The 23,415-nt window shown below is 47.2% G+C and overlaps 1 protein-coding gene across 1 annotated transcript; it reads left to right on the top strand.

The window, feature by feature from the left end:
• Positions 1–300: 300 nt before the first annotated feature.
• Positions 301–3,356, top strand: LOC100276870 (uncharacterized; the record flags this gene model as incomplete). The annotated part of the gene is given in 3 exon segments (NM_001150574.1): positions 301–320; positions 323–382; positions 3,021–3,356. Coding segments are annotated over 3 exon segments (171 nt in total), but the record flags the coding sequence as incomplete, so codon positions are not given.
• Positions 3,357–23,415: the final 20,059 nt, after the last annotated feature.

The raw sequence follows: 23,415 nt of genomic DNA, 5'->3' as shown, positions 1-23,415 counted from the left end.
GCGCTCGCAGAGAATAGCGTGGATCCGTTCTAGTTCAACGGACTGCCGTAACAACGAGTTTAGTTCCTGGACGTCGGCTAAATCTGACTCGGATAGCAAAAATCAGAAGTTCAACGGATTATAATACTAAAAATCCAATTGCGCTGTTCGGGATACCTTTTTTCAGAAGCCCAGTCTTGGTGATACCACGGTTCCAAAAAGCTCCCATCTCTCAACGTAAATGCCTCTTTTGCCTTTAATATTCTATCACTACGTAAATGCCTATACATATGTTGAATATACTTTTTTCATTTATTTTTACAGGCTTGCTTTGAAGGGAACCATTCAAGACAGTTCCAGGCCCATTTAAGCTCTTCTGGCAATGCATGCGCTCAAAACCTGGGTATGTGTACCTTGTTATTATTTATGCGCTCACCTTCTAGCATATCTCATGATTCTCATCTGATCTGCAATAAGATACGAGACAAATATTGGATGATTCTGATGCATTAAGCGCTAGGTTGATGATAAATAGAAATAGACGAGCTCTTATTGAGGAAATCTAAACTAGCATCTACTGACTAGAGTGAAGTTAATTGTAAGGAGGGCCACTTTATCGTGTTTATTTTTTTTAAAATGGCAAGAGCTCTGCCTTTCAATTAAGATAGGGAAGAGGTTATGTACATGCTTAGAATTAGAAAGAAGCACGCTCCAGGCAGCACTAAGGTGCAAAAGAAACCAAGGAAAAACTCTACGGTTCTACACATCCCAAGTTAAGGCTCTTTGCCGTTGTTCGATGTCTTCTTTCACTCTAGAGGCAACTTGCACTGCCGTTTCGAAAACGCCGTTGAAGATTCTTCTGTTCCGTTCTTTCCAGATGTTCCAAATAGTGTAAATCACTACCCCATTGAATCGCCTTCTCTCACTTTTTTGAATCCTGGCCTGGGATTCCTCCCACCACCGGATCATCTTGCTCGGCTCCTCTGATGGAGTGATTAGATTTTCGTCGAAATGCCCCCTAGCCAGGGTGAGTGACCAAACTGATTTGGCGAAGGGGCAAAGCAATGCCAAATGGATACAAGTCTCCAACGACCCATTACAAAGAGTGCAGTGATCTTGGTGAGGCCAGCCCCTTTTTTGTAAATTGTCCGCGGTGAGAGCTTTTTCCATTGCCATTGTCCATGCGAAAACCTTGCACTTGTTTTTAGCATGTGCTCTCCAGATTAGGCTGGACCGGAAAGGCCTGAAGGAGCCTCTAAACTGGACAAGGTAAGCTGAGCGAGCGGAGTATGTTCTGTCTGTCGTCCATCTCCATAGAATGGAGTCCCTCAAGCCAGGCGTAAGGTGGGTGTCATGGGTTCTGATCCAAAGGGAGACGAACTCCTGCATCTGGGTTGCAGTGGTGATTCGTCCTCGCAGCGCGTTGATCCAGTGGTTATCCCGGAGCTCCATGAACACCGATCCGTTTTCTCATCCTGGATATCGCAAATAGGCTAGGAGCTAAGTGGCATGGCGCTTCTCCATCAAGCCAAGTGTCATGCCAGAAACGACATCTATGGCCATCTCCAACGACGACCCTTGTTGAGGTAGTGAAAAGTGCTCGATCAGTGTCGTCCGTCGGGGTATCCATGCCAGCCTAAGGCTTGGTATCATCCACCCATTCCTGCCATAACCAACGTAGGCGCAAAGCCCTGCCGAATTTATCAAGGTCTGGTATCCCTAAACCGCCCAAGTCCTTCGGTCTTGTGACCGTTGCCCAATTCACTAGGCAGTGGCCCCCGTTGGCGTTTTCTTCTCCTTTCCAGAGGAAGGATCTTCTGATTTTGTCGATTCTCTTACGGCCCAGACTGCGAACGGGAACATCGTCAGATGATAGGTTGGTATGGAAGAGAGGACCGATGAGACAAGAGTGAGACGGCCGGCTCTATTCAGCCACTTCCCTTATCTTTGCTATTTATTTACTGAGGAGGATGTCAACTAGTAACCGTAGAGATCGCTCATGAAGGTTAATCTTGCAAGAGATAAGGTTTTGCTGGTTTCGGAACTGTTTACTAAGGAGCAACGTTGTGCAGGATATCGATTAGTAACTACGCATGGCTTTGCTCAAATTTTATTTTCCCTATAACTGACATAGTTACTGCATTGCGTGCATTAGTTTATAATGTAGATTTTGGCATTCTCATAGAAGCTATATGAGCTCCCTCTCCATTGGTCTGAATCACCATAGTTCATGGAGTGACTGCCTGCTAGTTTTTGGACTAGCTGTGCCATCAGGTGATGCATTGACGTTGCATCTTTTGTGAAAGTTGTTCTTTTAGTTAGATTGTTGGGAAGGATCCTTTTATGCATAGGGTAGATGTGAAACCTGACATATGATTAGTCAGAATATGATATGCATCTCAGCCTGGTTAGTCAATAGGCCAAGTTGGGTGTACTGAGGCAACCTGTCTGGCAGCTTCCAGTTGAAGCAAGCTAATGTGAGAACAGCTTATAAGCAAGTAAATGCTACTGAACTGAAATGAACAAGTATGGTTTTCTGCTATGACACAACTTGAAAAGGGTGTGAAACCCTATAATGTCATGACATTTTTTATATCGAACATAAACTTATTCCTAAAAGATTAAAAGTTGAATACTTCAGAAAACTGGTGTACAGAAGACACCAACTTGAGGACTTCATTCAAGCGTGCTGCATGCAGCCAGATGATCCAACTAGGATAATGGTTTGACTTGTTTAGGCAAGCATCTGATTCACAACTTAGGCATGACCCATGGCATTGTGACAGGTGGCCCTTATCCTTAGGTGTGCCAAATTTCTCAGTTATGGTGAGCTTTTTTCTCTGCCACAAGCTAGACAAAAAAAAAATAAAGTGTGGGAACAGCAGGTTTTCTAAGCCGAATGGTCAAAAAAGACTGCTAGATTCTTCTTCGTGCTTATTTCAACATTGAAAATTTTGCATTGTGTATTCTTACCCTGAAGATTTATTCCCCTTTTTTCATTATCATCAGGGGTATTTCACGAATGGGCCTGTGGTTTTCAGGGAGGAACCAACCGAGCCCTATACCTACCTGCAGCTAGATCCTCCGAGAAGGGTGGAAGTGAATCTGGAGCAAACAGGAAGTGAACCTTGAACGAGCATGCCTAGTTTACCATCTCGTGCCGATTTGTCTTCACCTTTCGAGCAGACTTTTTCCTCCTAGCAGGGATCACATCATGTGAGCACAAAGCTGCATATGTTTGGATGTTTATATAATCTATCTAATAAACCATGATCCACAGAGCTGCCTGTCCAGGCTGCCAACTCCTTGAAATTTGCTGATGCTGGTGTAAGAATTGTGCCCCCTTTCTTCTGATAAATGGTGCACGTCCAAGTCCACATGCTGCCAGACATCAGAGCTAGTGCATCTGAATAGTTGTGCTCCTGTTCTGAAACAGAGTGCTCCATATGGTGCTCCAGTTCTCCTGGTGCTCGAACAGAAGGCACATGCGCCACGTGAACCAGGTACTCATTGGTTTACTTGGCTCTTCTTTCTTTTCCAATCCAAAAGTAGAGCAAGGAAAGTGGTTGGTTATTCGATCACTGTTCTCGGAGTGCAGATTGTTACCGGGACCAGTAACATTGTGCCATTTTCCATCTCTCTTGCCACTGCACCACGCTGTGGTGTTGGTGTTGGGCCCAAGTACAGATTCAAAGTTAAAAGGAGAGACGGTGGCAACGCCTGCCATCCACGGCGAGTCGTCAGTCTCCCCATGGCATATGGCTGTACTTCACCTGTCCTCCACCACGGCGCTGCATTCATCGCGTGCTGCAGTCTGCAGCAGATCCAAATCTGCATGTTTGCCTATCCCTAGCATGCAGAATCGGAGATCCTTGCCTGTGGGTAGCTCTGATAGGCGATGATAGCGTAAACAAGGCATCGTGCAGAAGCTGCCCTGCCGAGAGCAGCAGCGGCTCCTGCATGCAATGCCACTAGGCTCATCCCATGTTGCCTTGCCGACAGGGTTACAGAGTTTAGGAGAAAAAAATCGAAAGCAGGAAATCTTGGTGTCTTTCTTCTACTATCGGTCATGCACGCGTGGAAATGAAAAGCAAACCGGAAGAGACGCGTCAATCGCAACAGAAAAAGAATGTTTGCTCTGTTGAGCCAAACCCAACCTCCGCTAGCCTGAAATAGTGGTGCACGTGCACGGCCGCGATGGCGACGTGCAACAGCAACGCGCAAATCTCTCCACGGGCACGGCCCTCGCGATCGGCACTTGCACGGTTGCACCCAGACACCGGAGTGCGTGTCCGCACGGCACCGCCACATTGCTAGCCATGCATCGTACGGTTCCTCCGGCTGGCTACTAGATGATCCTAGCCGATCAGCGTACCAGAGTACAGGGATAGAGCTAGCCAGGGTCGTCCCTGCAGTTCCAGGTGTGCGTCACCGTGTGAGTGCGGATCAGCCGCCTGCCGTACGTGCTCGTGTGTCAGCAACCAACAGTTGCCGGGCACAAAGGAAACTCAAGAGATAGAGCCGAGGAAAATGGGCCGTCGAGCCAAGAAGCCCAACCCAATTACGTTGGCCCAAACTGGTTCGTGTAACCGGAGTCGCGAGAGTATTTGGCCAGGTGACTTGGTCTGGAAAAACATTGCTAAACAGATACTACTGAATCCAGCCAAACCTCTCTTCTTCCCACGCAACTCTGGTCTTCCTCCTCTCGTGCGTTCCCCTTCTCCTCCCTGGGGTTCCTAACATCGTGCACCGACGCCGATGGACGCCCGAACATATACCGGAGCGTCACGGTGTCCCGACGGCGGGACTGCTTAAATTCGTCTCGCCGGCGACCAACTCTCCCGTCAGTCTCCGCCGGCAGAGTCGTAACGGCTAAGTAGTTGTCCGTGTCATGCACGCACAGACGAGGCCGGGCAAGGCTGGCAGGCGGGCGCTGGCCACGGCATAAGTATGTCTAAGAGCATCTTCAACAACGTGATCTAAAAAAATGCCCTATAATTTGAAAATAAGTATATTTTATAAAATTTAGGACACCAACAAAAAAACTCGCTCCAACAGTAAAGCCCCAAATCTAGATTATAGGGTAGACCACTACGGTGTAGTATATTTGAGTCACTTGAGAGTGTGCCCTATAGTTTTTTGACAAAAATTTATGAAATAGGGCACTGTTGGAGTAGTTTTTCCTGTGTAGAGCCTCATATTTCAATTTGAGGCATTGTTGGAGATGCTCTAACGCATGGTTATTTTTTAAGATAAAAAACATAGTATACTTAGTATATATTAGTCCCTCTATTCTAATTATAATTCATTTAACTTTTTTGACCAAATTGAACCGGCTCGTATTATTTAAAATTTTCACAAAAAACTGAAAAATTCAAAGTCAAAATTAAAGTATATTATATGGTAAACTATATCACAGTAAAAAAAAATATAATAATTATGTTTTTTAATGAGACGAGTTAGTCAAATTTAAATTAAAAAAGTCAAATAAATTATAAATTGAAACAGAGTCCCGTCTATAAAGAAAATCGAGTCTAAAAACTATACAATCGGCACACCAAATTATACTGAGTGATTGAATTAATCAAGAAGCAAACATAAATATTATACGCGAGTAACTCTATTTTGTGTCCTAGCGGATGCAAAAAATGGTTTGGTATCCATTTGTTTAATTATAAAGTTTTGGTGTTTGACGATCTATATAATCATTTAGACTTATATTATTTGTTAGTGTTGTGGATATGTTAGGATGTAGTATATATTTGATGAAGGCAATATATAATGATTAAGATGATCAACACCACAAGAAATATACTAGAAGACCTATTGAACATCTACAACAATATGCAAGAGTCTAAGACACATGATGGAATCAAGCCCGGCACGAAGATCATGAAAAAAAAGCTATGAATGGAAAACATCAAAGGGAGTCAACCTCTAGCCTCGGACCATACGATGGTACTATTCTTCTCATATAAGCGTCGTACCCATACTATTTGTTAGCATAATCGGCAGACAAAACAAAGTAGATCAACCAACAAAACACAGAGCATGATACACAGATTTACGTGGAAATCCCTTCAATATGAAATAGATAAGCATGGTTTAAATTTTCAAGAAATAATTCGAGCATCACCTTGTCTTGGAATCCTGAATGTGTAATGCAATTTTTTAAGATTCTTTCTGCTTACTCCTTATTCGTTAAACCTCATTTTACGACCATGGACCATGAGAATAACCAGCAGGAATACCTAAATTTAATAATGTAGGACGACAACAAGTTCCTCCTCCGCTGCCACCGCCTCCTACGACCACGAGAATAACCAACATGAATTACTAAATTAAATAATGTAGCACGACAACAAGTTCCTTCTCTGCTGCCACCGCCTCCTACGATGCAGGAGCTGATGAATGAGAGCACCTAGAGGGGGGTGAATAGGTGATCCTGTAAAACTTGAAACTTAATGCCATAAAACTTGATTAGGTGTTAGCACAATAAAGCCAAATGGCTAGAGAGGAGTTCTAGCAAGACACGATAACCACAAGAAGATCAACACAGATAGACACAGTGGTTTATCCCGTGGTTCGGCCAAGTTCAACACTTGCCTACTCCACGTTGTGGCGTCCCAACGGACAAGGGTTGCACTCAACCCCTCTCAAGCGGTCCAAAGACCCACTTGAATACCACGGTGTTTTGCTTTGTTTACTATATCCCGCTTGCGAGGAATCTCCACAACTTGGAGCCTCTCGGCCTTACAATTTGATGTTCACAAAGAAGCACGGAAGTAAGGATGGGATGAGCAACGCACACAAGACACAAAATCAGAGCACAATACGCACACAAGTCACAACTCGAGCTCACAACACAACCCAAAGAGTTTTCTACTCAAATGGAGCTCTAGTTGCTATCACAAAGAATCAAATGCGTGGAATTGGAGTCTTGGTGCTTAGGAATGCTTAGAGAATGCTTGGTGTACTCCTCCATGCGCCTAGGGGTCCCTTTTATAGCCCCAAGACAGCTAGGAGCCGTTGAGAGCATTTCAGGAAGGCAATTCTTGCCTTCTGTCGCCTGGCGCACCGGACACTGTCCGGTGCGGATTTCTTTCCTTCTTTGGCGAAGCCGACCGTTGGAGATTCAGAGCCGTTGGCGCACCGGACACTGTCCGATGCACACCGGACAGTCCGGTGCCCCCTTCTGACCGTTGGCTTTGCCACGCGTCGCGCGCGGATTACGCGGCCGACCGTTGGCCCGGGCCGACTGTTGGCTCACCGGACAGTCCGGTGCACCACCGGACAGTCCAGTGATTTATAGCCGTACGCCGCCGACGAAACCCGAGAGCAGCCATTTCGCCAGAGTCAGCCTGGCGCACCGGACACTGTCCGGTGCACCCAGACTGCGCAGAGTCTTGGCTGCTCAGCCAAGTCTTTTCCAAATTGGTCTTTTCCTGTTTCTAGCACTTAGACACAATACATTAGTCTCCAAAACAATGTACTAAATCTTAGAAACATACCTTTACTCTTGATTTGCACTTCTTAAGTCTTTGGCACATATATTTCTCAAAGCATTTGTGTGGAGCAGTTAATCACCAAAATCTTATAGGAGTGTCCCAAGGATACATTTTCCTTTCAATCTCCCCCTTTTTGGTGATTAATGACAACACAACAAAAAACAACTATAAGAAGTGCAACATCAATGCAAATGAGAACACAAATTTGTTTTGATTCAAATTTGGCATATTTGGATCATTCTTTGCCACCACTTGGTTTTGTTTTTGCAAATCAACCTCAATTTCCTATCTCTAAGTCAAACACACTTGTTGAGACATAAAGAGAGTTGTTCCAAGAGAAATTGATCAACGATTTCAAAAACTCCCCCTTGTTCCCATAGTCAACCATTCTCCCCACAAGAGGCCAACTTTTGACAAAAGAGACAATAAGAGATTTTTAACAAACCAAAAGCTCTATTCTACTATTTTCAAAATTCTCAAGTGGTAGCTGACCCATTTATTGCTTTGGCCTTATTTTCTCCCCCTTTGGCATCAAGCACCAAAACGGGATCAACCTTGGCCCTGAAACCCCATTGCCTCACCAAAATCTTCAATTAAGAGAAAAAAGGCAATAAGAGCATGAAGATGAACTTGGAGTTAGTTACTCTTTCATCGGAGTGCAGTGGAAGTCTTTCATGGTCCAAGTCCAACATTCCCTTTCAATCTACCTTTGAGACTAAATTAAGAATACTCAAGCACATGGTTAGTCTCAAGAGATCAAGTTGTAGCACAACTCCCCCTAAATATGTGCATTACTTGCAAATGGACTTATGAGGTCCGGGGAGTGCTTGTACAACTTGAGATCCATACATAAACAACAAAATGCATAAGGAACATGATTAAGGCACAAAACACATGTATGCTATAAATCAATCCAAGTTCCGTGAATCTAAGACATTTAGCTCACTACGCAGCCTGCAAAAGGTCGACTCATCTAGAGGCTTGGTAAAGATATCGGCTAGCTGGTTCTCGGTGCTAACATAAAACACTTCGATATCTCCCTTTTGCTGGTGGTCTCTCAATAAGTGATGCCGGATGTCTATGTGCTTTGTGCGGCTGTGTTCAACAGGATTATCCACCATGCGGATAGCACTCTCATTATCATCCAAAGTAGTTGCGCACAACATTGTCCTGCGGCAACATACTCGGCCTCAGCGGTGGATAGGGCAACGGAAGTTTGTTTCTTAGAGCTCCATGACATCAGGGACCTTCCTAAGAATTGGCACGTCCCTGATGTACTTTTCTATCGACCTTACATCCAACATAGTCGGAGTCTGAATATCCAATCAAGTCAAAGGTAGACCCCTTTGGATACCAGATCCCGAAGCAAGGCGTAGCGACTAAATATCTAAGAATTCGCTTCACGACCACTAAGTGACACTCCCTTGGATCGGATTGAAATCTAGCACACATGCATACACTAAGCATAATATCCGGTCTACTAGCACATAAATAAAGTAAAGACCCTATCATAGACCGGTATGCCTTTTGATCAACGGACTTACCTCCTTTGTTGAGGTCGACATGTCCGTCAGTTCCCATTGGAGTCTTTGCGGGCTTGGCGTCCTTCATCCCAAACCGCTTTAGCAAGTCTTGCGTATACTTCGTTTGAGAGATGAAGGTGCCATCCTTGAGTTGCTTCACTTGGAACCCAAGGAAGTAGCTCAACTCGCCCATCATCGACATCTCAAATTTCTGCGTCATCACCCTGCTAAACTCTTCACAAGACTTTTGGTTAGTAGAACCAAATATTATGTCATCGACATAAATTTGGCATACAAATAAGTCACCATCACATGTCTTAGTAAAAAGAGTTGGATCGGCTTTCCCAACCTTGAAAGCGTTAGCAATTAAAAAGTCTCTAAGGCATTCATACCATGCTCTTGGGGCTTGCTTAAGTCCATAGAGCGCCTTAGAGAGCTTACACACGTGGTCGGGGTACCGTTCATCCTCAAAGCCAGGGGGTTGCTCCACGTACACCTCCTCCTTGATTGGTCCGTTGAGGAAAGCGCTCTTCACATCCATTTGGAACAACCTGAAAGAATGGTGAGCAGCATAGGCTAACAATATGCGAATTGATTCTAGCCTAGCCACAGGAGCAAAAGTCTCCTCAAAGTCCAAACCTGCGACTTGGGCATAACCTTTTGCCACAAGTCGTGCCTTGTTCCTTGTCACCACCCCGTGCTCGTCTTGTTTGTTGCGGAACACCCACTTGGTTCCCACAACGTTTTGCTTGGGACGAGGCACCAGTGTCCAAACTTCATTTCTCCTGAAGTTGTTGAGCTCTTCCTGCATGGCCAACACCCAGTCCGGATCTAGCAAGGCCTCTTCTATCCTGAAAGGCTCAATAGAAGAGACAAAAGAGTAGTGCTCACAAAAATTAACTAGTCTAGAGCGAGTAGTTACTCCCTTGCTAATATCACCCAAAATTTGGTCGACGGGGTGATTCCTTTGAATCATCGCTCGAACTTGAGTTGGAGGGGCCTGGGGTGCTTCTTCCTCTTCCACTTGGACATCCTGTGCTCCCCCTTGATCACATGCCTCCTCTTGATGAACCTGTTCATTGTCTTGAGTTGGGGGATGCACCATTGTTGAGGAAGAAGGTTGATCTTGCTCCTTGAGTTCCTGCGGTCGCACGTCTCCAATCGCCATGGTGCGTATTGCGGCCGTTGGAACGTCTTCTTCATCTACATCATCAAGATCAACAACTTGCTCTCTTGGAGAGCCATTAGTCTCATCAAATACAACGTCGCTAGAGACTTCAACCAAACCCGATGATTTGTTGAAGACTCTATACGCCTTTGTATTTGAGTCATAACCTAACAAAAACCCTTCTACCGCTTTGGGAGCAAATTTGGAATTCCTACCCTTCTTCACTAGAATGTAGCATTTACTCCCAAAAACTCGGAAATACGAAACATTGGGTTTGTTACCGGTTAGTAGCTCGTATGACGTCTTCTTGAGGAGGCGATGAAGGTAGACCCGGTTGATGGCGTGGCAAGCCGTGTTCACGGCTTCTGACCAAAACCGCTCGGGCGTCTTGAACTCTCCAAGCATTGTCCTTGCCATGTCAATGAGCGTCCTGTTCTTCCTCTCTACCACACCGTTTTGCTGTGGTGTGTAGGGAGCGGAGAATTCGTGCTTGATCCCTTCCTCCTCAAGGTACTCCTCCACTTGAAGGTTCTTGAACTCGGACCCGTTGTCGCTCCTTATCTTCTTCACCTTGAGCTCAAACTCATTTTGAGCTCTCCTTAGGAAGCGCTTGAGGGTCCCTTGGGTTTCAGATTTATCCTGCAAAAAGAATACCCAAGTGAAGCGGGAAAAACCATCAACTATAACAAGACCATACTTACTTCCTCCTATGCTTAGATAGGCGACGGGTCCGAAGAGGTCCATATGAAGCAACTCCAAAGGTCTTGATGTCGTCATCACATTTTTGGTATGATGAGAGCTTCCCACCTGTTTACCTGCTTGACAAGCTGCACAAGGTCTATCTTTTTCGAAAGTAACATTTGTTAGACCTATCACATGTTCTCCCTTTAAAAGTTTGTGAAGGTTCTTCATCCCCACATGTGCTAAGTGGCGATGCCACAGCCAGCCCATGCTAGTCTTAGCGATTAAGCATGCATCTAGACCAGCCTCCTCTTTTGCAAAATCAACTAAATAGAGTTTGCCGTCTAATACACCCTTAAAAGCTAATGAACCATCACTCCTTCTAAAGACAGACACATCTACATTTGTGAATAAGCAGTTATATCCCATATTACAAAGCTGACTCACAGACAACAAGTTATATCCAAGCGACTCAACTAAGAACACATTGGAAATGGAGTGCTCGGATGAAATAGCTATTTTTTCTAACCCTTTCACCTTGCCTTGATTCCCGTCATTGTCGGTGTTTTGGGTCCGACCGCACCCCCGGGGTTGCCCCTCGAGGTGTTTTTAGGAGTAGGACGATGTCGACAACTGTAGCAAAATGGTTCGTGCCGATTGCACGAGGGACAGTGGACAAGATTTACAGGTTCGGGCTGCTTAGAGACGCGTAACACCCTACGTCCTGGTGAGTATGCTTGGTGAACGAGGTTACAAAAGAGCTCTCTGGATGGAGAATACAGAGAGTTGACGTGGGTGGCTAAGTAATAGGGTCGGTCGTTCTGAAGGGGTGCCCCCTAGGCCTTATATACTCGACCGTGGGGCAATACATGTGGATATGATAACAATAAGTAGCTAAAAGATAGTGAACCTTTTGAGTTTATCCCTGCGTAACCCTTGCCGATTTATCCTTGCATGGCCCCGTTGCATGGGGGCTCCAGCGCGGGAAAGTCGGATCTCTGTTGTGGTTACTCGCTCGACGTTGTGGGCCGTCCGGGTTTGCTCCAATCCGGCCTCATGTCGATCTGCTTTGCTGGTTGCTTCTCCCCAGGCCCACGAAAGAATGACCTCACGATTTATTGGGCCCTTGGGCCTTTCGTGAGGTCTTTTACTCTTTTAGTGGACCCGGGGGATATCTATCCCCCACAAGCCCCCGATCTTTGGGTTAATTTAGAGGTAATCAGCCCAAAGATCTCAGGTCCAGCTTGTAGGTGATTTGAAGAAAATGACCTCTTGTTGTCTTCTCCTGCTTTGATCACTCGTAGACCGAAACCTTGTTTCGTGCTTGTGCCTTAGAGGTCGGCATTCCAATTTGTAGGATTCTGAACTTCATTGGGTGCACCGGAGGTGCACCCAATGGGTGTAGCCCCCGAGCTCCGAGTAGATTTTAGAAAATAATCTACTCAAAGGTCTTCCTAGAAATTATTTCCATTTGTACTCCTGCGTTTTAGTTGAGAGCTGGTCTCTTAATCTTGTTCCACGCTCTTTAGAAGTCGGCACTATCTTGGCTTGGAATGATAATCCATGGGGTGCACCGGAGGTGCACCCAATGGGTGTAGCCCCCGACCTTCAAATGGATTTTTGAGGATAATCCATTCGAAGGTCTTCCTTTCGTTCCTCTTTGCTGAAAATTATCCTTTCCGCTTGTAGAAATTGGCATGGACCTATTTGCATTATGCTTTGGAGGTCAGCATTATGTCATCAATATTTTGCTTCAGAGGTCAGCACATATTTTGTTTTTAGCAGCCGAGTTCGCAATCCATCCATATCTTGCTGGGTAGTGCAATTTATTTGCTCTGCGACTGATTGGACACCTGATGGACGTTCTCTGTCTAGTCTTTACGTCGCTTCTGTCGGTCATATTTTGTACTTCACTGGCTATATTTGGCTTTCCTCTGAACCTTACTGATATCTCATTTTTGTCTTGAGGTATTCACTGCGTGCCCTGCACAGATGTGACCGTTTTGAAAAATATACTGATATTTCCTGGGCGTCCCCCCCAATGGGTGTGGGCAAGGGACGGCTTGGTATGCTGAGTGTTTTAGTCGGCTGCTTCTGAGTAGTAATGTGATGTGACGGCGGGTGTAATCATATCCTCCGCGCTGTTGACTGGAGTCCCAATGGGTGTAGTGTTGCGTGAAACGGCGTCAGCCGCCTGACGTGTCTTCAGACGGGTTGAAGTGCTTATTGAATGCTTTGCGACTGTTCAGTGACCGCAGTTGGAGGTGAGCGGTTGCCTTCTTCTTCTATAAATAGTGCCTTTGCCTCTCTGGTTATTTCTCATCTCTTGCTGTTCTCCGCTGCTTGCTTTCTTCCTCTCCTTGCATATCCACCATGGGCAAGAACAACAAACGCAAGCGCGAGCCGACTCCTCCGCCAGAGGACTTTGGCGACTCGGAATACTCAGAGGAGGAGTTCTCCTCTGAGTTCGAGGGGTCTCCGGCTCCCGTCTCTCCCCCAGCGTCGTCCGATGACTCGGACGACTCTCAGGGGATTGCCGCGGAGGTCTGGACGTACATCCGGGCCGTCGAGCGCTCTGGGCTCGAGGGCTTGGATGAGTCAGAGTACTCCTCGGATGAGGAGGACTCAGACGGCGGCGGCGAGGACGAGGACGACGACGACGGCGGCGGCGACGACGGTGACGGTGACGGTGACGGCAGCGGCAGGGGCGGCAACGACGGCAACAGGGGCGGCAACTGCGGCAGCAGGAGCGGCAACGGCGGCAGCAGCAGGGGCAGCGGCGGCGGTGGCAGCAGCAAGGGCAGCAACAAGGCCAGTGGCTAAATGCCACTGGTTTTTAGATATTAGTATAGATTAGAAATAATATAGTGAAATAATGTAGTAGTATTAGTAGTGTAGAGTAATATAGTGTAGTGTAGTAGTAGTAGTAATGTAATGTAGTAATAGTAGGGAAGTATCAACTCGTGAAGAGTTGATTTGTAAGTTTATTATCTTCCCTTTTAATGAAAGAATGGCGTTGGCTTCTCCTTGGTAACTCGTCGTGCTTGTTTGTAAAACTGATTCCTTTGAGACAGTAGATGAGTAACTTGGGGATCACACTGACGCTTCCAGAAGTAGCTGCCGAGTAACTTTGTAGACGGTGTCGGCGTTTTAGAGGTAACACCGAGCAACTGAAGGGCGATGTCGGCGTTTTAGAGGCAATGCCGAGCGACTGAACACTAAATCAGCGTTTTAGAGGCAACGCCGAGTGATTGGAAAGCGACGTCAGCATTTTAGAGGTAATGCCGAGCGACTTGAGATGATGTCAGAGGACGACGTTAGCGCTTTAGAGGTAATACCGAGCGACTGAAAGGCGATGTCGACGTTTTAGAGGCAACGCCGAGCGACTGAGCACTATATCAGCGTTTTAGAGGCAACGCCGAGTGATTTGAAAGCGACGTCAGCATTTTAGAGGTAATGTCGAGCGACTGAACGCGAAGTCGGCGTTTTGGAGGCAACGCCGACCGACTGGAAGGCGGCGTCAGCATTTTAGAGGTAATGCCGAGCGACTGAACGCGAAGTCGGCGTTTTGGTGGTAACGCCGACCGACTGGAAAGCGACGTTGGCATTTTAGAGGTAATGCCGAGCGACTGAACGCGAAGTCGGCGTTTTGGAGGTAACGCCGACTGACTGGAAAGCGACATTGGCATTTTTAGAGGTAATGCCGAGCGACTGAAACGAAATCGACGTTTTGGAGGCAACGCCGAGTGATAGCAGGCCGCGCGAGCCAATTTGAGGACGATGGCCGAGTGATGAGGTGGCGCACCGGTGTTTTGGAGATAACTGCCGGGTTTCCACGTGGCATGCTGGGGTTTTGGAAATAACCGCCGGGTGATGATTGGGCACTTTTTGAAACGGTATCTGGCTCGAGAATATCCCATAAGAGCTGCACTTTTAGCCGCCTTTGCTTTCCGTGCCCTAGTTCTTGCTTTCCCGCTTCCGAATCCTCTCCGCCATTCGCCTTCCGCTCTGCTTGCTGGTAGAATCGAGATGGCACCCAAGAGGAAGACCGCGAGCTCGTCTGCTGTGGTGATTCCTCCAATCGACCCCAACAGCCAGTTGCCTTTCGCAGGTAACCACACATCCATCATTTCTGAAACTGAGCTTCTTCACCTCGTATCTATCGGGGTTCTTCCTCCGCAAGAACTCTGTTCTTGGCGGATTTGCCATGGGTTTACTGTTCCGACAGAGGATACCCATGAGTCTGTTGTTTACGCCCCTTTTCTTCTTCGCGGCCTCGGCCTTCCCATCTCTCCCTTTTTCCGCGGCCTCCTTGATTTCTACCATATTAACTTGACCCATTTGAACCCCAATTCAATTCTGCAAATCTCCATTTTCGTTCACTTATGCGAAGCCTTTCTTGGCGTGCTACCACATTTCGGTTTATGGAAATACTTGTATCATTGTCGCCCTGGGATGGCCGGGGGACAACATCAGTTGGTCGGGGGTGCCAGCTTGGAGATGCGCCACGGGAGGAAAACTGAATATCTTGAGATCCCCCTCAAGGACAGTATTAAGGGATGGCGCCTAGAGTGGTTCATACTTGAGAATTATGGGAATTCTCTCCCCTCCCGGTCGGGAAGGCAACCGGACGTTCGCACCCCAAGCTGGACCGAGTCTCCCACAGATCAGGAGGTAGCCGAGGCAGGTGTGTTGCTAGCTGAAGTTGGACTGCTGAAAGAGAGGGGTCTGACTGCTGAAGCTGTGGTTACTGACTTTGTTTTCAAGAATATTCATCCACTGAAAGACAGGGCCTATCCAGCTTATCTGTATCGAGGGCTAGCCGACTCAACTCGGGTTACCAACAGGAGAATCCCTTCTGCAGACTTGGTGAGCCGACTTGAAATGATCCTCAGGGGCAAGGTGTCAAATGTTGGTGCTCCAGTGGCGTACTCAGCCTGGAACTTGCCTCCTCCTAAAGCCTTCACTCTTTTCGTGTCGAATCCGCCCATTACTGATGGCGGTTTGGGCCTTAGAGTGCGACCCTCTGCTGAAGAAGTCAATGCTTTGGTTGCTTCGCTTGGGGAGATTCCTGATGACGAACGACTGGTTCATTTTGAGGTGCCTCTGAACCCTAGTGATGCAGATATAAGCGCTATGCTTGATTTGCTAGCTGAAGATTCATCCGATGCTGCTCCTGCTGGGACGTCGGCAGTGGTGCCCCTCCCAGAGGTTGATACGACTTTGGATGCTCAGAAACCTGTCAGTACTCGCCCGAGGCGCCCTTGCCGAGCCAATCAGCCTGATCCTTCTGTTGATGAGCAGAAGAAGAAAAGAAGACGCCTCCGGCGAGTATCCAGCTTTGATCAGGACGTTGGTACCTCGGTTCCTGCTACTGAAGAAATGCCTGCGACTAGACCTGTTGATGTTGACCCCAATGGGTGTCCCCAATCTGCTGCTGATCCCAATGTGGGTGCTCCATCTGTTGCTGACCCCAATGGGTGTGCTGTTTGTGTTGCCAATGTGGATGATGAGGAAGAAGAGACTGAAGCTCCTTTGACTCGGAAAAACAGTCGGCGGTTCATCGCCAGCGGCGAAAGTAGTGGAGTTCCCTCTCCTGCTTTGTCTGCCCTCATTGGTCTGCAAGAACTGTCCCTAGCCAACTTTGATCAGACTCTCGAAGATATGGTTCCAGAAGACTTGTTATCGGAGCCAGTGGATGATGGTGCAATGGAGGCTTGCGTCGACGTGCCTGATGCTGGGTTGAGGTCATCCCGTGCCTCGTCGACCTTAGAGCGCGATCTCGAGGGCCGAGAAGCTGACTTGGATTGTCCTGGTCCTATGGAAGTGGCTGAGGGCCCGTCAACCTTAGAGGTGGTTACTGCGGAGAGCTTGGACCTCAAGAATGGTGCTGACACTAACCCAGCCCCCGAGGATGTCGTCGGGGATGACTTAGCTCGGGTGAAGAGTGCAAGCCACTGCCCAGCCCCCGAGGGTGATGCCGAGGATGTTCCGGCTCAAGTGGGCAGTGCCAACTATGACCCAGCCCCGAGGGTGCCCAAGCAGGGTCTCCTTCCTGTACTTCCATGGACGTTCACGCGGGATCTCCTCCACACTCTGGCTGTATGGTGGTAGCCCAAACTTTGGATCAGGGAGTCGCTTTAGAGGGCAGCGTCCCCGCTGACCGAGTGTTGGGCTCTGTTGAAGGTACTGAGCTGATATCTGCTGGTTCGTTGCAAGCTGCTTCGGGTGGTGGCTTTACGCCTGCTTATCAACTGATCTCCCCTGATTTGGGGATCCCTTCGTTCTTTTCCAACCTCCAGGTACCGTGATGTGTTTTAGCTTGATTTTCACATTGTATGAACTGCTGTCATCACCCTCATCTGTTTTCCTCATCAGGCTTTGGTGGATGGAATGGCCAGCCAGTTGAGATTGCAGGGTGCTTCCGTCCCAGAAGTGGCTTCGTCTCTTGCATGTTGGAATCCAGTGTCACTTCAACATCGCGTCTCTGAATTGGAGGCAACCAACGCTGGTTAGTGCCTTTTTGCTTCTCTTTGCCTTCACTGTGGACTTGCTTTACCTTCTGACCCCGTTTTGTTTGATTATCTCTTGCTAGGAATGACTCGGCAGATTTCAACTCTTGAGGAAAAACATTCCCGAGATCAGGCTGAATTGGTCCAGCGGTGTGCTGACTTCGAGGAGAAGTACTCTCAGAGCCAAACTGAACTGGGTCAAGTCTCTGCTGCCTTGGATGACGCTAATGCACTGAGTTCTTCTCTTCATGCTCAGCTCGATTCTGAAAAGGTAATTTACAAAACTGTGCCTTGTCTTGCTGTGTTCCTATTACTTGCTTGGTTTTTGAAGGAGCTGATTTTTGCTTGTAGGAAGAAAAGCGTATCCTTGCTGCTTCTCGTGACAATCTTGACAGATTGTATCGTGATTCTAGCAACTCGCTGACCATCTTGGAGAGGAGTCACTGCTTTACAATGGAGGAATTGGACAACCAATGTTGTAGGTTGCAGGAATCTGCGGACGAAGTGACCCGCCTTAAGCAGTTGATATCAGCAAAGGATGCCACCATCAAAGAACTCCGAGCTTCCAAGAAATCCATTGCCCAGGAGTTAGAGACTGCTCGACTGGCTGCTAAAGTTGCCGAAGAAACTTCTGTTACTCTCAAAGCCCAGCGCGACAGAGCCATGGACAAGGCTATTCGGGCGGGACGAATCTTGATGAGGAGACCCAGCGTGGTTGTTCCTGAAGACATAAGGGCTGACGTGAATGCTGCCCCCGATTCCTCGAGTCGCCCTTCTTCGTCGGTCGCCCCTGAGAAAGACATTGCGAAATAGAGAAACATTTTGCGTGCTTTGAGCGCGCGGTTAGCATGATCGAGTATTTGTTAGACGACATCAGTTCAGCGTTCGAATGATATAATTACTCTCTTATTGTATCAGAATTCATCAGTTCGTAAATTTGCAGTAATGAAACGACGCACGATGATTATGAGATTTGTTTGCGGGATATAGAAGTCACCCCCTGAATTGCATAGGCATATGCATGTTGCACCGCCTTAAGTCGTTGCCGACTTAAGTCGATTGTTCTGTTAGTAGGGCATAGTGGTCACCCCGAGTTAAGTAAGCGTGAGCATGTTGCACCGTCTTAAGTCGTTGCCGACTTAAGTCGATTGCTCCGTTAGTAGGGCATAGTGGTCACCCCGAGTTAAGTAAGCGTGAGCATGTTGCACCACCTTAAGTCGTTGCCGACTTAAGTCGATTGCTCCGTTAGTAGGGCATAGTGGTCACCCCGAGTTAAGTAAGCGTGAGCATGTTGCACCGCCTTAAGTCGTTGCCGACTTAAGTCGATTGCTCCGTTAGTAGGGCATAGTGGTCACCCCGAGTTAAGTAAGTGTGAGCATGTTGCACCGCCTTAAGTCGTTGCCGACTTAAGTCGATTGCTCCGTTAGTAGGGCATAGTGGTCACCCCGAGTTAAGTAAGCGTGAGCATGTTGCACCGCCTTAAGTCGTTGCCGACTTAAGTCGATTGCTCCGTTAGTAGGGCATAGTGGTCACCCCGAGTTAAGTAAGCGTGAGCATGTTGCACCGCCTTAAGTCGTTGCCGACTTAAGTCGATTGCTCCGTTAGTAGGGCATAGTGGTCACCCCGAGTTAAGTAAGAATGCAAGTCAATCGTAAACGAATTGAGTATCTTTGAAACCTCTTTTTTATTGATGACATATTTCCACTTTACAGAGTACATTGTCGTCCCAGCAGTTTTGAAATACAGCTAGGGATAAAACTTTCTGAGGTGTTCTATGTTCCAGGAGTTCCCGACTTCGGTGCCATCCATCTGAGTGAGGCGGTACGATCCGGGCCGAGTGATTTCTGCTACCATGAAGGGTCCTTCCCATAAGGGTGACAACTTGTGCCGTCCCTCCCCCGTTAGAATTCGGCGGAGGACGAGATCTCCTACTGAGAAGGATCGTTGTCGCACAGCCTTGTCGTGATAGCGCCTTAGAGTCTGCTGATACCGTGCTGATTGGATCACCGCGTTTAGCCGTTCTTCTTCAAGTACATCAATGTCCTCCAGCCTGGTGGCCTCAGCTTCTGCTATGCTTTCGAAAATCAACCTTGGCGCCCCGAACTTGAGATCAGCGGGTAGCACTGCCTCCGACCCATAAACCATGAAGAAAGGAGTGTTTCCATGCAGGGCTCGGCTAGGTTGGGTTCTTAGGCTCCAAACGACATAAGGCAATTCCCTTATCCACTTTCCTGCGAATTTTTCATTTTTATCGAAGACCTTTTTCCTGAGTGCCTCTAATATCATTCCATTGGCTCGCTCAACCTGCCCGTTGGCTCTTGGATGTGCTACAGATGCATACTTGATCTGAATGTTCTTTTGCTCGCAGAAATCGAAGAACTCTGAACTTGTGAAGTTGGATCCTAAGTCAGTTATGATGCTGTTTGGTATCCCGAGTCTGAATATTATATCTTGTATGAATTCCACGGCCTTAGGAGAGGTTAAAGAGGCAATGGGCTTGAACTCTATCCATTTAGTGAATTTGTCAATCGCCACCAATACATGAGTGTATCCCCCTTGAGCTTTCTTGAAAGGTCCAACCATATCCAGTCCCCAGCATGCGAAAGGCCAAGTTACTGGTATGGTCTGCAGTTGCTGTGCTGGCAAGTGTTGTTGCTTTGACAAGTATTGGCAAGCTTCGCACCTCTGAACTAACATGGCTGCATCGTTCTTTGCTGTTGGCCAATAGAATCCTGACCTGAAGACCTTCCCGACTAGTGTTCTGGATGCTGCATGTATTCCACATTGCCCAGCATGGACCTCCTCCAGAAGTTGCTTTCCAGTGGATGGGAGAATGCACTTCATGAGTGAAAGGGAAATGTGCCCTTGGGCCATTTCTAAGTATTTTGGTGATTGAGTGCAAACACAAGTGCTTAAATGTGAATCCATGCCCATGGATGAACAAAGTGCAAATCACAAGTAAAGGTATGTTTCCAAGCCTTAGTACATTGGTTTTGTGTACTAATATATTTGTCTAAGTATTAGAAACAGAGAGAAGAAGAAAAGGAGAATGTTGGCTGTGTACAGCCGACAGGCTGTTTCGGTCTGGGGCACCGGACTGTCCGGTGGTGCACCGGACAGTGTCCGGTGCGCCAGGCTGCCTCGACCTGAAGACGCCGCTCTCGGGAATTTGCCGACGGCGTACGGCTAAAATTCACCGGACTGTCCGGTGTGCACCGGACTGTCCGGTGAGCCAACGGTCGGCCGAGCCAACGGTCGGCCGCGGAATCTGCGCGCGACACGTGGTCTGGCCAACGGTCGGAAGGGGGCACCGGACTGTCCGTTGTGCACCGGACTGTCCGGTGCGCCAGATCTGCAACGGTCGGCAACGGTCGGCTGCGCTGTTTAAGGAAGGAAATCGGGCACCGGACAGTGTCCGGTGTGCACCGGACTGTCCGGTGCGCCCGACGACAGAAGGCAAGGATGGCTTTCTAGATTTGTTCTCAACGGCTCCTAGCTGCCTTGGGGCTATAAAAGGGACCCCTAGGCGCATGGAGGAAAACACCAAGCATTCCTACAACATTCCTAAGCACCAAGACATCGATTTCGCGCATTTGATTCATTGTGATATCATCTAGAGCTCTTGTTGAGTTGTGAACTCATTGAGTTGTGTTGCGAGCTCTTGTTGCGACTTGTGTGCGTGTTGTTGCTCTGATTTTGAGTCTTGTGTGCGTTGCTTGTTCCTTCCTTACTCCGTATTTCTTTGTGAATCTCAAGTGTAAGGGCGAGAGGCTCCAAGTTGTGGAGATTCCTCGCAAATGGGATATTGAGAAGAAAAGCATAACACTGTGGTATTCAAGTTGATCATTGGATCACTTGAGAGGAGTTGAGTGCAACTCTCATCCGTTGGGACGCCACAACGTGGAGTAGGCAAGTTTTGTACTTGGCCGAACCATGGGATAAATCACCGTGTCCTCTCTGTGTTGATCTTCTTGTGATTATCATATTGTGCAAGATCTTCGCTCTAGCCACTTGGCATTAACTGTGCTAACACTTAATCAAAGTGTTGTGGCTATAAGTTTAAGTTTTTACAGGATCACCTATTCACCCCCCCTCTAGGTGCTCTCAATTGGTATCGGAGCCGTTCTCTTCAAGAAAGGGACTAACCGCCCGAAGAGATGGATCCTAAGGGGAAGGGAATCGTGATCAACGATAAGGAGAAGGAGTCCTTCGTCAATGAGCCCAAAGATGACAAGCCTACCGACTCCGGCTCGGGCCATAAACGGAAGGAAGGGAAGAAGAAGAAGACAAGGCGCATCAAGGAGATCGTCTACTACGACGACAGCGACGAATCTTCCTCTTCCCAAAAGGACAACAACGACAACGACTATGACAAACAAAAGACGGTTAACTCAAACTTTTCTTTTGATTATTCGCGCATTCCGCATACCTCAAATGCTCATTTACTCCCCATTCCACTTGGCAAGCCCCCTCACTTTGATGGAGAGGACTACGGATTTTGGAGTCACAAAATGCGTACTCACCTATTTTCTCTCCATCCAAGCATTTGGGAGATTGTGGAAAGTGGAATGAAATTTGATAGCTCGGATAGCCCTTCGTTTATTAATGAACAGATCCATAAAAATGCACAAGCTACTACTGTGTTGCTAGCCTCTTTGTGCAGGGACGAGTATCACAAGGTAAGCGGCTTGGAAAATGCCAAGCAGATTTGGGACACCCTCAAGATCTCTCATGAGGGGAATGACGTCACCTTACTCACCAAAATGGAGTTGGTGGAGGGTGAGCTCGGACGATTCGCGATGATAAGGGGCGAGGAGCCGACGCAAACATACAACCGGCTCAAGATCCTTATCAACAAAATAAGGAGCTACGGAAGCACGCGATGGACGGATCACGACGTCGTCCGCCTAATGCTAAGGTCATTTACCGTTCTTGATCCTCACTTGGTAAACAATATTCGTGAAAATCCTAGGTACATCAAGATGTCGCCCGAAGAAATTCTTGGAAAATTTGTAAGCGGGCGAATGATGATCAAGGAGGCGAGGTACGTGGACGACGCGTTGAATGGCCCAATCCATGAGCCTCAACCCATTGCTCTCAAGGCAACAAGGAGCAAGGAGGCGCTGCCCAGCAAGGTGGCGCAAATTGAGGCGGCCGGTCTTAATGATGAAGAGATGGCTCTCATCATCAAAAGATTCAAGACGGCACTAAAAGGTCGCAAGGGATAGCCAAGCAAGACTAAGACCAAGGGAAAACGTTCATGCTTCAAATGCGGTAAGCTTGGTCATTTTATTGCTAACTGTCCCGACAATGATAGTGACCAGGAACACGGGAGCAAGAGGGAAAAGAAGAAGCATTACAAGAAGGCCAAGGGCGAGGCACATATCGGAAAGGAGTGGGATTCGGATTGCTCCTCCTCCGACTCCGACAATGAAGGACTTGCCGCCACTGCCTTCAACAAGTCATCCCTCTTCCCCAACGAGCGTCACACATGCCTTATGGCAAGGGAGAAGAAGGTATGCAATCAAAACAATGTCACTTATGATTCTTCCAGTGATGATGAGTCTAGTGATGATGAAATAGATTACTCTAGTTTGTTCAAGGGATTGGATAGAACTAAAGTAGATAAAATTAATGAATTGATTGATGCCTTGAATGAAAAAGATAGACTCTTAGAAAAACAAGAGGACCTTTTGTATGAAGAGCATGACAAATATGTAGAAGCACAAAAATCCTATGCTTTAGAAGTTAAAAGAAATGAAATGCTTTCTATTGAACTATCTACTTGTCATGAAACCATTTCTACTTTGAAAGATGTCAACAATGATTTAAATGCTAAATTAGAAATAGCAAATAAATCCAATTCTGGTGTAGAACATGTTGTAATTTGTACTAGGTGTAAAGATTTTGACATTGATGCTTGTAGTGAACACCTAGTTTCAATTTCCAAGCTTAATGATGAATTGGCTAGTCTTAATACTCAACTTAAGACTAGCAAGAATGATTTTGATAAACTAAAATTTGCAAGGGATGCCTACACAATT

The sequence above is a fragment of the Zea mays genome, chromosome 5 (genome assembly GCF_902167145.1).
Source record: "Zea mays cultivar B73 chromosome 5, Zm-B73-REFERENCE-NAM-5.0, whole genome shotgun sequence".
Taxonomy (NCBI): Eukaryota; Viridiplantae; Streptophyta; class Magnoliopsida; order Poales; family Poaceae; genus Zea; species Zea mays.
Note: the sequence above shows the minus strand (reverse complement) of the source record. Positions and strands in the feature narration are given on the sequence as shown.